This window comes from Anabrus simplex, chromosome 4, assembly GCF_040414725.1.
Source record: "Anabrus simplex isolate iqAnaSimp1 chromosome 4, ASM4041472v1, whole genome shotgun sequence".
In the NCBI taxonomy this organism is placed as follows: Eukaryota; Metazoa; Arthropoda; class Insecta; order Orthoptera; family Tettigoniidae; genus Anabrus; species Anabrus simplex.
This window is the reverse complement of record NC_090268.1, coordinates 414613161-414627635: the sequence shown is the minus strand read 5'-3', so window position 1 is coordinate 414627635 and position 14475 is coordinate 414613161. Positions and strand designations below refer to the sequence as shown.

Sequence of the window (14475 nt, the reverse complement as noted above, 5' to 3'; positions counted from 1 at the left end):
TCCTCACGGGGAGGTATTGAGAAATTCCCGCCGTCATTCAATATGACACATGATTGCAAACTTGCTGAGAGATCACAGTTTAACAGTGCACGAAGCAGTTTCTGTCCTAGATGCCGATGGGAGTAACAGGTGTATTGACATGATAGCCTTTCAACCAGCCAGCAAGCAAGGACTAATCTTAGATCCCACAATATATGCTTTGAGTCGCACATTGGCCAGGCCGAAGAGGTGGACGCCGAGAAGAAGTCGATTTACCAGCTAACCATGAATTATTATAAAGACAGACATCACCTAGACAATATCTCTGTTCATGGACTCATGAAGAATTATGAATTACATTCCAATTGGTCCGTACTGAACTGAGATTACATATGATTTATTTAAAATTAGATTTTCCACCTATTCAATACAGTAAATTTTCAATGCAGATGTTTACATTACATTATAATATGATACTAGTTTCGACCCTACTCGGGGTCATCATCAGCCGTGAATACACATTTACACAATTAAGTCAAACTGTCCTAAAACAACATTTTAAATAAGACATTGTGTTAAAATAGATGAAATTACAAGCTAAAAATTAATGTGTAAATGCAAAGATGATAAAACAATATGATCTAATAGGCCATTATGAGATGATTATATTTAAGATCAAGTGCTAAAGTAGTGCCTCTTATATGGATTCTAAAAGTATGAATGTATTTACATACTAATGAACAAACAAATAGAGCACAATTGTAACAATGCATAACTTAACAGTGTCAAAAATAAGGCCATTATCAGTGGAATCTGTGAGAAAATCCACTTTTAGACTATTAGTTTCAGCACCATAAGTGTCAAATCATTTTTACGATGTATAAGTTATATGCTACCACTTTGTAATAGTGTATGACTTAACAGTGACAAATTAAGGCCATATCATTAATAGAACTTATGAGAAAGATTCACTTCAAAGACCACTAGTTCCTTGAAGTATATTCTGTAATATCATTTATGATCTTTTATTACAATTGTGCTCTATTTGTTAATTTTCTTCACTGGATGTAGATGTGGTTGGTTTCTCACGAAGTTCAATTTTCTTACAGCTTACAGCTTCATTTCCCACTTCTGAGCCTTCCTCTTATGTGGCCTTCTTGTATGTGAATGTGTTTGTTTGTGTCTGGGGAAAGTCTTGAAAGACAGATGGAATGACATTTGGAAGTAGGATTTTTATTGGTGTGCTGATATATAGTATGAGCCACCTTGGACTACACCCCAAATTAATAAACATGATAAAATTGACTCTCACTAACACCAAATCAAAAGTGAAGTTTAGGGGTGAAACATCAGAGTAATTTGAAATTAAAGGACTACAGCAGCGAGATGGGCTCTCACCACTATTATTTAATTGTGCTCTAGAAATGGTAATGAGGGAATGGTTTAGGAAATGTCCCCCAAAAATAAAGATTGGCCAAAAAATCAAAACAAATTGCCTGGGTTTCGCCAACGATTTAGCATTACTAGCAGTGGACATAGAAGAAGCAAAACCCCAGATATCAGAACTTCAAACCATTGCAAATAAAATTGGCCCCAAAATATCATTTGCAAAAACAGAAATTATGCCCCCAAAACCAACACAGCTAAAAGAAGTTACCATAAATGGTAATAAAATCAAAATAGTAACTCAATTTAAATATCTTGGAGAAGTAATAACACATAACCTAAATGAAAAAATCTCAATCCAAACAAGAAATAGATTAGCTAAAGCACAAAAATTAACATGGAATATCTACAAAAATAAATGTTTATTATTAAATGCAAAAATAAAACACTACAACACAGTTATAAAACTGGAAGCTACATATGCAGCAGAAACACTTTTTCACCTGAATAAACAATCAAAGACTGACAGACTTCAGAAAATTGAAAAGGAGGATTGGAAGAACCTGCATCAACAAAAAATACCAGAAAGATAGACAGTGGTGGATAATACCTAACAAAGAGCTAGAACCCATTACAGATACTATGCGTAAGAGGAGACTGGGATTCTTTGGACATATAATGAGGATGCAGGATTCGAGACTTCTGAAATAACTAGTACAACACAATCTCATCTCAAAAAATACCACAACAGGAAGTAAATGGATCAGAGAAGTAAGAGAGGATCTGAAGGAAATAGGCCTTACAACAGAAGACACCACAAATAAGATAAAAGTGAATACAGAACTCAAGAATACAAACCTCCACTTTACCCTTACATGAAACAAACCAACAACATGCATATTTTCAACTGAGGAAAGGGCACGAAGATCGGAGCATCTGAAGAAGTAATGGGAGGACCCCAAAGCCTGAACAATCCCTTCAAAGAGACCTGAATGATGGACTGACTAAAGTGATCCTATGCAGTCATAAAAGAAGAAGAAGGAGAAATATGAGCCCTTAAAACATTCAATCCAAATCCTGAAGAACAATATCTTCCAAACTTTTTAATGCAACAATATATTAACTTATACGTATATTATGTGTTCATGTACCACAGTATGTGTACATTTAGAATTTGCAATCCTAGACTGAACTACAAACTCACAACATTACAGTCATAGACAACCATAGTTGCTAATTTCAAAAGACAATTCAATGTCCTTATACGTTAAAAGATTGAACATTAACTTTTTTTTTTGCTAGTTGCTTTACGTCGCACTGACACAGATAGGTTTTATGGTGACGATGGGACAGGAAAGGCCTAGGAATGGGAAGGAAGGGAAAACCATCTTCAGGGCTGCCAACAGTGGGGTTTGAACCCACTATCTCCCGGATGCAAGCTCACAGCTGCGTGCTCCTAACCGTACAGCCAACTCCCCCCGGTATTAACTTTTTCAATTACACCATTTTAATCAATAAGCTTTTTGTATAATAAGCTCAATGATTTTCTGCATTGTGTTTTAAAGATTTTAACTAAACATGAAATAAAATTGTAACACTTGTACCTTTGTAAAGTTTTTAAGCTGATTTTTAAAAAATAAAAACTGTAGATGACCCATAAATAGGGTTGAAACATGTATGATTTTTTTTTTTTGATATGACCTTTTAAGCCCCTCAAGGAGGTTTAAATATGTATTGAATAGGAGGATGAATAAAAACTTATATTGTTATAATTCAGCATTGTCAATACGGAATGAGGCTAATATTATGTAAAGCAATAACATACTGAAACATATCGTCATATGCTCCAGTTAATTATGAGCAACACTGTGAGTTGATTTTGTTTAAACGTGTCATTGCATGCAGAAGGACAAAGGTCAATAGATAGCTGACTGCGCCTACATTAGAAGGAAGTCGATACCAAGCCTGGATATACGTTTATTTTTCAAGTTTGAACCAAGCCGTTGTGGTGTGGTAGGTGAGGATGCTATGTCCACCAGTTCGAATTTTCAACCAACCATAAGCTGGAGTGGGGAGATTCAAACTTCAAGAGCTGCCAAACAGCGATGGCAGGATAACCAACCTCAACTATCCAGGAGTAAATTCATTGGAACTTGAGAATAAGTACCCATCACTGAGCCGTATTCCACAGTTTTATGCTATGGAGAAGGCGAGACTAGAATTATCGTCCACCTGTGTAGAATAATCTTGATTAATTATGTCCAATTGATGTGTATTGCGTTTAAACTGGTGGCCCGATTTGAACTTGCTTACACGTAAAGTAAATACAAAAAATTATTTCCACCTTCTCAATACATACCAATCCTGCAATGTTTACAATAACATTACAATATTATTAGGTACTAGTTTCGGTTCTGTTAAGAACCATCATCAGCCAAGCCAAGACAAGTGTAAATTATATTGCTAAAACAGATTCATGCAGTGAAATGATGGCCTAAAAATGGGGTGAAAATGATATACATATAAATGAGAACAGTAGGATACGACAAAATTATTTAAAAAGTGACAATAAAATCTTTAAAAAACATAGTAGTATCACTATTATCTCCAATAGAATAAACAGCTCTAGTTGACGGAGTTGCACATTTAAATTGGTTGAATCAGATATAAACAAAGTCCAGAGTTTCTGTTAGGTTCTAGAAGATGTGGATCAACATTGCGCAGAGGGAAATTTTGTTCAAAAGTCCAGAACGGAGGTTAAAAGATGTCAGAGCTGTAGAATGTATCTTGAGGTAAATTGAATCTTGTTGTGGTGCAAAGGAGTAATCCCAATTCAAAAGGGAACCAAACAAAACCTTGCGCAATGAAGTTTATAACCTTAAATTGAACTTGCTTGGTCGTTGGACCGGAAGCTATTATCGCACAGAGATCCCCGTGAGTAACAGAAGAGTGTGAGGCCTTAAAAGGACCTGAGGTGGGGGAGCAGCTCTCATTTTTCTTTGTGATGTTTTCGACCATATTGATTCAACCTGTGTCAGTCATGTATCCGCTTTGTCCGTTGAGACACTTTAAAATTTAGCCGCTTGCCAGAAGCGAGCCAAGTCTTTATAATTGAAATATCAGCTGGACAGTGTAAGTGCTTAATTTTAATCTAAATATGTGACTTTGAAATTATAAATAAAGAACTAGATAGTTTCCTCTACCAAAATAACGTAATCTGAGTAGACGCCAGAGTGCAGGCTGGCAAGAAACTGTTAGGTTGCTAACTATTGACTGTGAGTGGTACACTCAGTATCTACAAGCTATCTCATTTATGTACATTATTTACGTTAGCAATAAACTTTCGGGTAGCGTATGCTGATCGCATGTATGTCGAGTGCGCTCCGTTGTTAATTTTGCTGCTGTGAAGGACTGATAACTGCCCCCGGGCTTTGTGCCCGTAATTTAATGGTGCATGATTGAACTGTAAATTTTTGCACAGGTTGTAGCAAATCGCAGCCTATCATTAAGGGTGGAATCCATCTGCATGAGCACTACGAAGCGGTGAAGAAGACGAGTTCCAGTACGACCACATTGCAGGAGAGTCCAGCACCTTCAGGACAATCATGGCCGTTTTTTGGGCTCTACAGGATGATGCTTCAAATCCAGGAGACCGCTGCTATGTCGGGCTAAGGCCCGAATGACACTAGCGGTCATGTGAGTGTCGCTGGTGGTACCTGTCATCAAAGCTAAGTTTTCTAATGTCCATTAGCATGTTGTAGCCATCAAAGATATACTAGGCAGATTAGATTTTTCAAGTAAATATTTTTGCATATTTGAATGTAAGCCAGAGAGGCAATTGTTTGCTTTAATTTCAATAACGTAAATGTGTTCAGAGCTAAGTGCATGATCTAGCTTGGGACTAGTGCATTTAAGTTAGATAGATGGGTTTGAAGAGATGAGTTAGTATAGATACAGGTGTGTTTTTGTGTTTTCATGTCTTTCAGTTGTGTATTTCACATTATTTCACTTTATGGTAGAGAATTTATGAATAGAGTCCTCACATAGTAATGAGGCCATTTGCCTTTAATGTCACGTGGGTAAGAGTTTTATTTTACAGAATTAGTACAGGATGTTTTTCCTTTTTTTTAAAAAGTATCTATGCATGCAGCATGTATTTTAGCAACCACAACGTGATGTGCAACAGAGCTGTGATCAACGTTGTTTGTAATAAGATCTTTTAATATGCAGGGAAAGCAGATTTTTGGGACCATTTAGGTTCGATCCTATGTTATAAGTGTTGTGAGGCTAGAGATGCCTATGTATTTAGAAATGAAGGGCCTAATCTAGGAGAGACAACTAGGGAATTTAGCTGAGTGGCCAGAGGCGCCTTTTTTGAGTTGATTATGGTAAGGGTCGAACCCGAGGCCAGTGGAGTCTGTAATGGCTAGTGAAACCAGATATGTTTGTGATAGGTAGGAAGCCCCTATGTATTTGCCAGGAGTGAATTAGTTTCTGTTTTTGCTATTTGAAAGTGGGAGCTGGGCTTCATTATTGAGAATGAGTTTCGTCTCTCGTGTACGGAGACTAGTGCCTGCCAAGGCCAAGTTTTGTTTTGTGCTCCCCAGCGTTAGATAAAGAGAGGATCAGCTGATGGCTTGTCGCCCTTCAAGGAGAATGTTTACGGGGCGAGACCGTTAAATTCCAAGGATCTTGCAGCCCCCTAGCCAGCCAATCCTGCATATTTTTGTGTGTCACAGCTGTGTATAGTAACCAGATCACAAGGATAGTAAGAATGAAGGACAGAAGTATTTGTGCCTTGCTTGGCACAACATGACAACGCCCACCTATCAGAATTTTTATCCTGATAAGTCAACCATGCAGTGTATACTTTATTTGTCATTATTTTCAGATATCTGGTGTGTGTGATTTTTATATTTCTGTTTTGTCTATTGTCTTATGTGTTTATGTCTTGTTAATAATAACCAACGTTGATTAATTTTTGGTTATTTTAACCCGTAAGCTAAATTTCTGGTCGATGGTCTTTGAACCGTTCTAATTTGCATATGGCTCGGGGCATATTCAGAATCTGTACATTTTGGATGGGATGTATTAGGATGGCCTTAACTAGACATTTATTTGTTTTTATATCCGAATTATTTGTTTCAGAGTGTGTATCGAGTTTATTTTGCCTACTAGCATATTATTTGATAATGTGGCATCACAGTGACAGTTTTAGATATTTTCGCCCTTGGGCATGGATTTAGAAAACTTAGCTGAGGCAATAAACCACTCGAATGTAACATCATCCATGTTTTGTTTTTGTTTTGTTTTTGTTTTCCCTTGTAATTATGTTTGTTTGTTCATTATCTGGTTGATACCTCATCGTTCTGTAATTTGTTTGTAACTATTTTGATGTATAGTCACTTATGCGCACAGCGCATATGTTATTTTTGACCCTTTAGAGGTCGTCAGTTTAATTATTTTATCTAGCTTGATTTTAGTGTGATTGACATTTATGTTTTGAGATGAATAAATCTATCCTAGCCCTGATATTTTGCGTTCTTATTCATTAGAATAATGTAATCATAACTCCTGTCCATATACTTATTCACTATAAGTTATTTTTAAGATTTTTCTGGTAGCCTATTTTTACCAAACAGCACCACATGCTCTTACCTCTGAGTATAGCCCAATTTTTAGGACAGGGTACGGTTCAATACAGTATGTCAAATGTGCTTACCAACCATTATGTAATAAACTCACAATTACTTTTACAATGTATCTTTTTTGTGTGTATACTTTGTCATCATGATAAATAAATAAATAAATAAATAAATAAATAAATAAATAAATAAATAAATAAATAAATACTGTCATTTTCGCTTTATACTAGAACAAACAAACATACTATACATACAATTTATAAGTAGTGATCTCTTAGGTCATTATATGGCGTGGGAAGGTTCTTCAGTCAAACAAAATGATCATTTTTGTAATGTGCCGGTGGAAGGTAAATTTTATTCATAGAGATGTTGCACTTACCTCTCTGCATAAGTATTCTTATTTGTATTCACTTCTTTCATGCATCACAGTGTTGTTTCTTTTAATGGTATTTTTATAAATCAGGTCATTCTAAAGTTGTTAGCAGAAGTGGGCAATAGGACATATCATCAGGGCTCATAGTAGAGAGTAACTATTATTAATGCTTAAAATACAAACCTGATCAAGAATGGGTTCCGTGAAGTCTGCTCGAACATCATAAACCAGGGAGTCATTAGTAGAGAGACCAAAGAATGGATGTGTATGCTCATAGAAAATGCGACTCTCATTGATATCTCGCTGGGTAAAGTTGACAGCCTCTTGTGGACTCCCTGTAGGTATGGATTCCATCATGAGACGGCCGAGAGATGGCGGGCTGGTTACGGTGTACAGGATCGTCCGAGTATGATCCGAAGCTTTTGTTAGTAGCTGTGCAGGAGTTATGGCCTGCCGTCGCATAGGAAATACATGGAGGTGATTGTCCGACGCGTGCTTCAGTCGTACCTTGCAAGCACTTACTGTGAAGGAGAGTTGCCCAGCTGTCTTCACTCCATCACTCACAGTCAGATCAAATCCTGCACCTTTTCCTCCTACATATACAGGAAAGAGAGTTAGTCATTTGCGACACACAGACTCTCACATTGCACATGATATAGCTAGAAAGCGAACTTAGGGTTTTATGAGACTGATAATCAAAAGTCATTAGAGGTAAAACACACAGTTCCATCTGACTTCTCATTTTGAAAATATCAGATGTAAGTACTGGTCTATTCATGAATTGTTTTGTACAACAACAATATAGTAATTATTATTATTAATTTCTGAATGGAGATTATAACGTTTTAAATATTAATCTTAGTCTTTAACTGCCAGTCAGTAGATTCAGCTGTTGACATGTTTCATTTCATTGCAACACCAAGAAAGAATCACCCAAACGAATCCAAACTCATCAGATGTGTAGAACAGTGTGCTAGCAGTAAGTGGTTACGATTGCATAGAGGCATATGTAGGCACAGCAGAGCCCTGTCATGTTGACCGACAAGGACAGTGTTATGCCAGGTGTAGTCAGTGAAGTACTGTCAAACAAGGTGGAAACACTAAACTAAGTCCCAGTTTGAGCGGTGTCTTTAAAAGTAGGAAAGATCATTTATAGGAAGGAGAGTTAGGGATTGGAATAACTTATCAAGGGAGATGTTCAATAAATTCCAATTTCTTTGAAATCATTTAAGAAAAGGCTAGGAAAACAACAGACAGGGAATCTGTCACCTGGGCGACTACTCTAAATGCATATCAGTATTGGTCGGTCGGTCGGTCGGTCGGTCGAGTATGCCTTGTCGACATCAAAGGGTAGAATATCAGCATGTGAATGAATTTAAACAGGGCAGAATGATAGGTCCCCGGCAGGAGGATTTGTCATACTGTGACGTTTTGGCTCATGTAGGACATGCTGCTACGACAGTGATGCATATGTGGAAGCAGTGGACAGAAGAGGGTTGCACGCAGTGACGAGCGGGTACTGACAACGCAACATGACCACAGCATGGGATGACCGCCATCTTGTCCGCATGGCCATAAACGGACCATACCGGTACTACTTCATCAACATACATACATACATTATCATTATAGTGTGTTATGTCTTTCAGTTCAGTCTGCAAACCTCTGTGAATTTACTAAACGTCGCCACAATCCTCTATTTGGAACTAATGCTGTGGCCTCATTTAGTTCTATACCTCTTATCTTTAAATCGTTAGAAACTGAGTCTAACCATTGTCGTCTAGGTCTCCCTCTATTTCTCTTACCCTCCATAACAGAGTCCATTATTCTCCTAGGTAACCTATCCTCATCCATTTGCCACACATGACCCCATCACCAAAGCTAGTTTATGCATCCCTCGAGTTCATTCCTAAATTAGCCTTTATCTCCTCATTCTGAATACCCTCCTGCCATTGTTCCCACCTGTTTGTACCAGAAATCATTCTTGCTACTTTCCTGTCTGTTACTTCTAACTTATGAATAAGATATCCTGAGTCCACCCAGCTTTCACTCCCGTAAAGCAAAGGTGGTCTGAAAACAGACCGATGTAAAGATATTTTCGTCTGGGAGCTGACTTCCTTCTTACAGAATACTGTTGATCGCAACTGCAAGCTTACTGCAATAGCTTTACTACACCTTGATTCAATCTCACTTACTATATTACCATCCTGGGAGAACACACAACCTAAATACTTGAAATTATCGACCTGTTCTAGCTTTGTATCTCCAATCTGACAATCAGTTGTGTTGAATTTCTTACCTACTGACATCAATTTAGTCTTCGAAAGTCTGAATTTCAAACCATACTCATTGCACCTATTTTCAAGTTCCCAAGATATTGCACTGCAGGCTTTTGGCACAATCTGCCATTAAGACCAAGTCATCAGCATAGGCCAGAATGCTTATTACATTTCCACCTAACTGAATCCCTCCCTGCCATTTTTACCTTTCAGCATATGATCCATGTAAACTACGAACAGCAAAGGTGAAAGATTACACCCTTGTCTAACCCCTGTAAGTACCCTGAATCAAGAACTCATTCTACCATCAATTCTCACTGAAGCCCAATTGTCAACATAAATGCCTTTGATTGATTTTTATAATCTACCTTTAATTCCATAGTCCCCCAGTATGGCGAACATCTTTTCCCTTGGAACCTGTCATATGCTTTCTCTAGATCTAGGAAACATAAACACAACTGCCTATTCTTCTCGTAGCATTTTTTAATTATCTGGCGCATACTGAAAATCTGATCCTGACAGCCCCTCTGTGGTTTGAAACCACACTGGTTTTCATCCGACTTCCACTCAGCTACTGATCGTACCCTCTCTTCCAAGATTCCAGCGAATACTTTGCCTGGTATACTAATCAATGAGATACCTCGATAGTTGTTGCAATCCTTCCTGTTCCCTTGCTTATAGATAGGTGCAATTACTGCTTTTGTCCAATCTGAAGGTACCTTACCAAAACTCCATGCTAATCTTACTACTCTATGAAGCCATTTCATTCCTGCCTTCCCACTACACAATTTCAGGTCTAATTTCATCTATTCCTGCTGCTTTATGACAATGGAGTTTATTTATCATCCTTTCCACTTCCTCAAGCGTAATTTCACCAACATCATTTTCCTCCTCCCCATGAGCTTGGCTGTTCGCAACACCACCAGGAAGATTTCCTTTTACGCTGAGAAGATGTTCAAAATATTCCATCCACCTCTCCAGTGATGCCCTGGAATCTATTATGAGTTCACCTGCATTACTCAAAACACTGTTCGTTTCCTTTTTTCCTTTCTTCCTAAGAATCTTTATTACTGTCCAGAAAGGTTTCCCTGCTGCTTTACCTAGCCTTTCCAGGTTATTACCAAAATCTTCCCACGACTTCTTTTTGGATTCAACAACTATTTGTTTCGCTCTGTTTCTTTCATCTACATACAAATCCCTGTTCGCCTTGGCCCTTGTTTGGAGCCATTTCTGATAAGCCTTCTTTTTACGTTTACAAGCTGCTCTCACTTCATCATTCCACCAAGATGTTCCCCTTTCCATTCTTTACGCACAGTTGTTCCTAGGCATTCCCTTGCTATTTCTACTACAGCATCTCTGTATGCCACCCATTCTCTTTCTGTAACCTGAACTGCTTACTGTCTACTGTTCGAAACTTCTCACTAATCATATCCATGTACTTCTGCCTAATTTTCTCATCCTGGAGATATTCTACTCTTATTCGTTTGCAGACAGATTTCACTTTCTCTACCCTAGGCCTATAGATACTTAGTTCACTACAGATCCGATAGTGGTCTGTATCATCGAAAAATCCATGGAAAACTCGTACATTCCTAACAGATTTCCTGAATTCAAAGTCGGGTAAGATACAGTCTATTATGGATCTGGTGCCCCTATCCTCCCATGTGTAGCAGTGAATAGGCTTATGCTTGAAGATTATATTTGTAATTGCTAAACCCATACTAGCACAGAGGTCCAGCAAACGCTTCCCATTCCCATTAGCTTCCATATCTTCCCCACATTTACCCATCACCCTTCATATCCTTGAGTTCTGTTTCCAACTCTCCCATTGAAATCGCCCATTAGCACCATTCTATTCTTGCTGTTGACCCTGACCATGATGTCACTCAATGCTTCATAAAACTTGTCAACTTCATCCTCATTTGCACCCTCACATGGTGAATAAACTGAGACAATTCTCATCCTAATTCCTCCAACTGCTAAATCTACCCACATCATTCGCTCATTTACGTGTCTAACAGAATCTAGGTTGCGTGCAATTGTATTCCTGATAAACAGCCCTTCCCTTTCTAACATCCTTCAAGTACACTTTATAATCTCCTCTCTCTTCCTCGTTATCTCCCCTTACTAGAATATCACTTACTCCTAGCACATCCAGATGCATCCTCTTTGCTGACTCAGTCATTTCTACTTTCTTTCTTCCATAAGCCCCATTAATATTGGTAGTTCCCCATTAAATTCCAGTTTGTTCGCCACGTTGTTTCCAAGGAATCCCTCGCCTGTCAAATGGGAGTGGGACTCTGTTACTCCCATACGCCCGAGGCTTGCTTAAAATGTTCTGAGCTTGGTAAATTCATGAAGCAGGATCCTACCCTACTTAGACATAGTCCAAGTGAAGATTTCTCCTCTAACGGGTTATGGACCACCAGTGGATTGTATAGTCCTGGCTACCTGAGCACAAGGAGGGCCATGACTCAGAATATGTCCGAGATGCCCACTCCCATTCCATAGCAACTGGTATCCTGACTCTCAGGACCACTTACTAGGCCACTCAGCCGTTGCCCATGGTTCACAGACTAGGACGTGACTACAATAACCCACACCATGAACCATGGCTTAATGCTGGAGCACTGCAACCTGTCTTCATCAACAGTTTGATGCAGTCTGCTGTAGATTGGACTGGTGGACTAATAATTTCACGTGGCTAATTCTAGCAGAGTTCAGCCCTTGTAAGACAGACCCTCTGATGGGGGTGGGCGGCATCTGCCATGTGTAGATAACTGCGTGTTATTGTGGTGGAGGATAGTGTTATGTGTGGTGTGTGAGTTGCAGGGATGTTGGGGACAGCACAAACACCCAGTCCCAGAGCCAAGGGAATTAACCATTTAAGGTTAAAATCTCCAACCCGGCCGGGAATCAAACCCGGGACCCTCTGGACCTAAGGCCAGTACATTAATCATGTAGCCATGGACTCGGACATTGGACTTGTTAAAAACATGCCATTGCATTGATTTCCACTGTCCAGAAACTACAAAAGCCTCCGAGTGCAATGGGCACGTGAACGCTATCACTGGTGTGCTGAGTGGCAAAATGTAGCATTTCCAGATGAGTCCTGCTTCAACCTGTCCTACAGTGATGACCACATACATGTTCGACGCTACCATGGTGAACACAATCTGGCAGCCTGCATTGTTCAGCGGCATAGCAGACAAATACTAAGTGCGATGGACAGATACTGTATAGGCTTTTGGGCTTATGCCGTGTTAAGAAAATAAGGTGAAAATTCTTTACGTTTCGCAGAGAACTGTGCTATGCGTCCTCAGAAGAATTATCGACTGTCCATGATAAAGGCCTCTTAAACAATGACTCTTTAAAATTTAGATGTTATTATAGAATTGGAAATGGTACGTTCATTCACCACCAGATGGCTCCCAGGACGTGACACAACGCTAGCGTTCGAAGCGGAAGCTGACCGAACCATAGAATCAGTCTAAGTGGTTCACATAAACGTGTGTACATAACATATGACATTGACAGGTGTATGTTGTAGACACAAGTCTGGAATGAAACATCTGACGACGAGGAGCGTACAAATTTGGAAAACACCGAGATGAAATAACAATAGTGAAAGGACAGGGAAGGGAACTACCTACGTAAATTCTTAATAGCTGGCAACCAGGTATTATTTAATTGATAGCCGGTGTCCCTGTTGAAATTATTAGGATTTCTACGTATTTCCTGAGCTTCCTGTATAAACCTGGACGTCTAGTGTCTGGTGTGGGTAAGAGCTCGAGCATCTTGGAAGATGACATCATGAACCGATGATAGAGCGTGCTCAGCTATTGCTGATTTGTCTGGTTGGTTGAGACGAATATTATGTTCGTGTTCTTTGATACGGATACCAATGGACCGGCATGTTTGGCCGATGTATACCTTACCGCAAGTACAGGGAATTTTGTATACCACAGGATGTAAATGTGGGGACAATTTGTCCTTGGTTTTACTCAGACTGTGAGCAATTTTAGTGGCGGTGCCAAACACGGTTTTTATATTTTGTTTGCGGAGGACCTTGGCAATTCGATCTGTGGTGTTGTGAATGCAAGGCAAGCAAGCAGTTCCCCTCACTTCTTCCTTCTGTGAGCTTTGCTTAGTTGTTTCTCTGGGATGCAGGGCTCTATGAATCTGCAAATTGCTGTAACCATTACCCTTGAACGCGACTTTGAGTGTGTCCATCTCCACCTGGATATGTGATGGCTCACAAATTCATTATAAGCAAATTATCACGCAATCACAAATTCGCCTCGCCCTCTCGGCGAGTGTCGTGAGAATGCCTTGTTTTTGTGCTGGATGGTGGTGAGAATCTGCATGAAGATAGCAATTTGTGTGGGTAGGCTTATGATAGACAGTATGTCCTAAGGAGCCGTCCAGTTTCTTTCTTACTAGAGCTTCCAAGAAAGGAAGGCATCCGTCCGACTCCATCACCATAGCGAATTTTATTGAAGGATGTTGGTGATTTAGGTGGTTTAGAAATAGATGAAGATTCTTAGGACCTTCTGTCCAGACCACAAATGCATCATCAACATACCTCCAGGTTTAACGGGCACCGAAGCAATAGCCTCCTCCTCAAAATTCTCCATAAAGAAATTAGCCACTATGGGTGAAAGTGGACTTCCCATAGCCACTCCATCCGTCTGTTCGTAAAAATTCGCACCCCACAAGAAATAGCTGGAAGTCATGCAGTGGTAAAATAGCTTAGTAATGTCCTCAGAGAACAGGTGTTCAATGAGAGACATGACCGAGTCAATCGGTATCA

At 39.3% G+C, this 14475-nt stretch overlaps 1 protein-coding gene across 1 annotated transcript in view; it reads right to left on the bottom strand.

Moving 5' to 3' along the window:
• kon (chondroitin sulfate proteoglycan 4-like protein) overlaps positions 1-14475 on the bottom strand; it is a 330650-nt gene that overhangs the window by 7666 nt on the left and 308509 nt on the right. The window contains exon 14 of the mRNA XM_068227423.1: positions 7567-7976. Coding sequence (XP_068083524.1) covers positions 7567-7976 — 410 coding nt within the window. The remainder of the gene's footprint in view (positions 1-7566; positions 7977-14475) is intronic.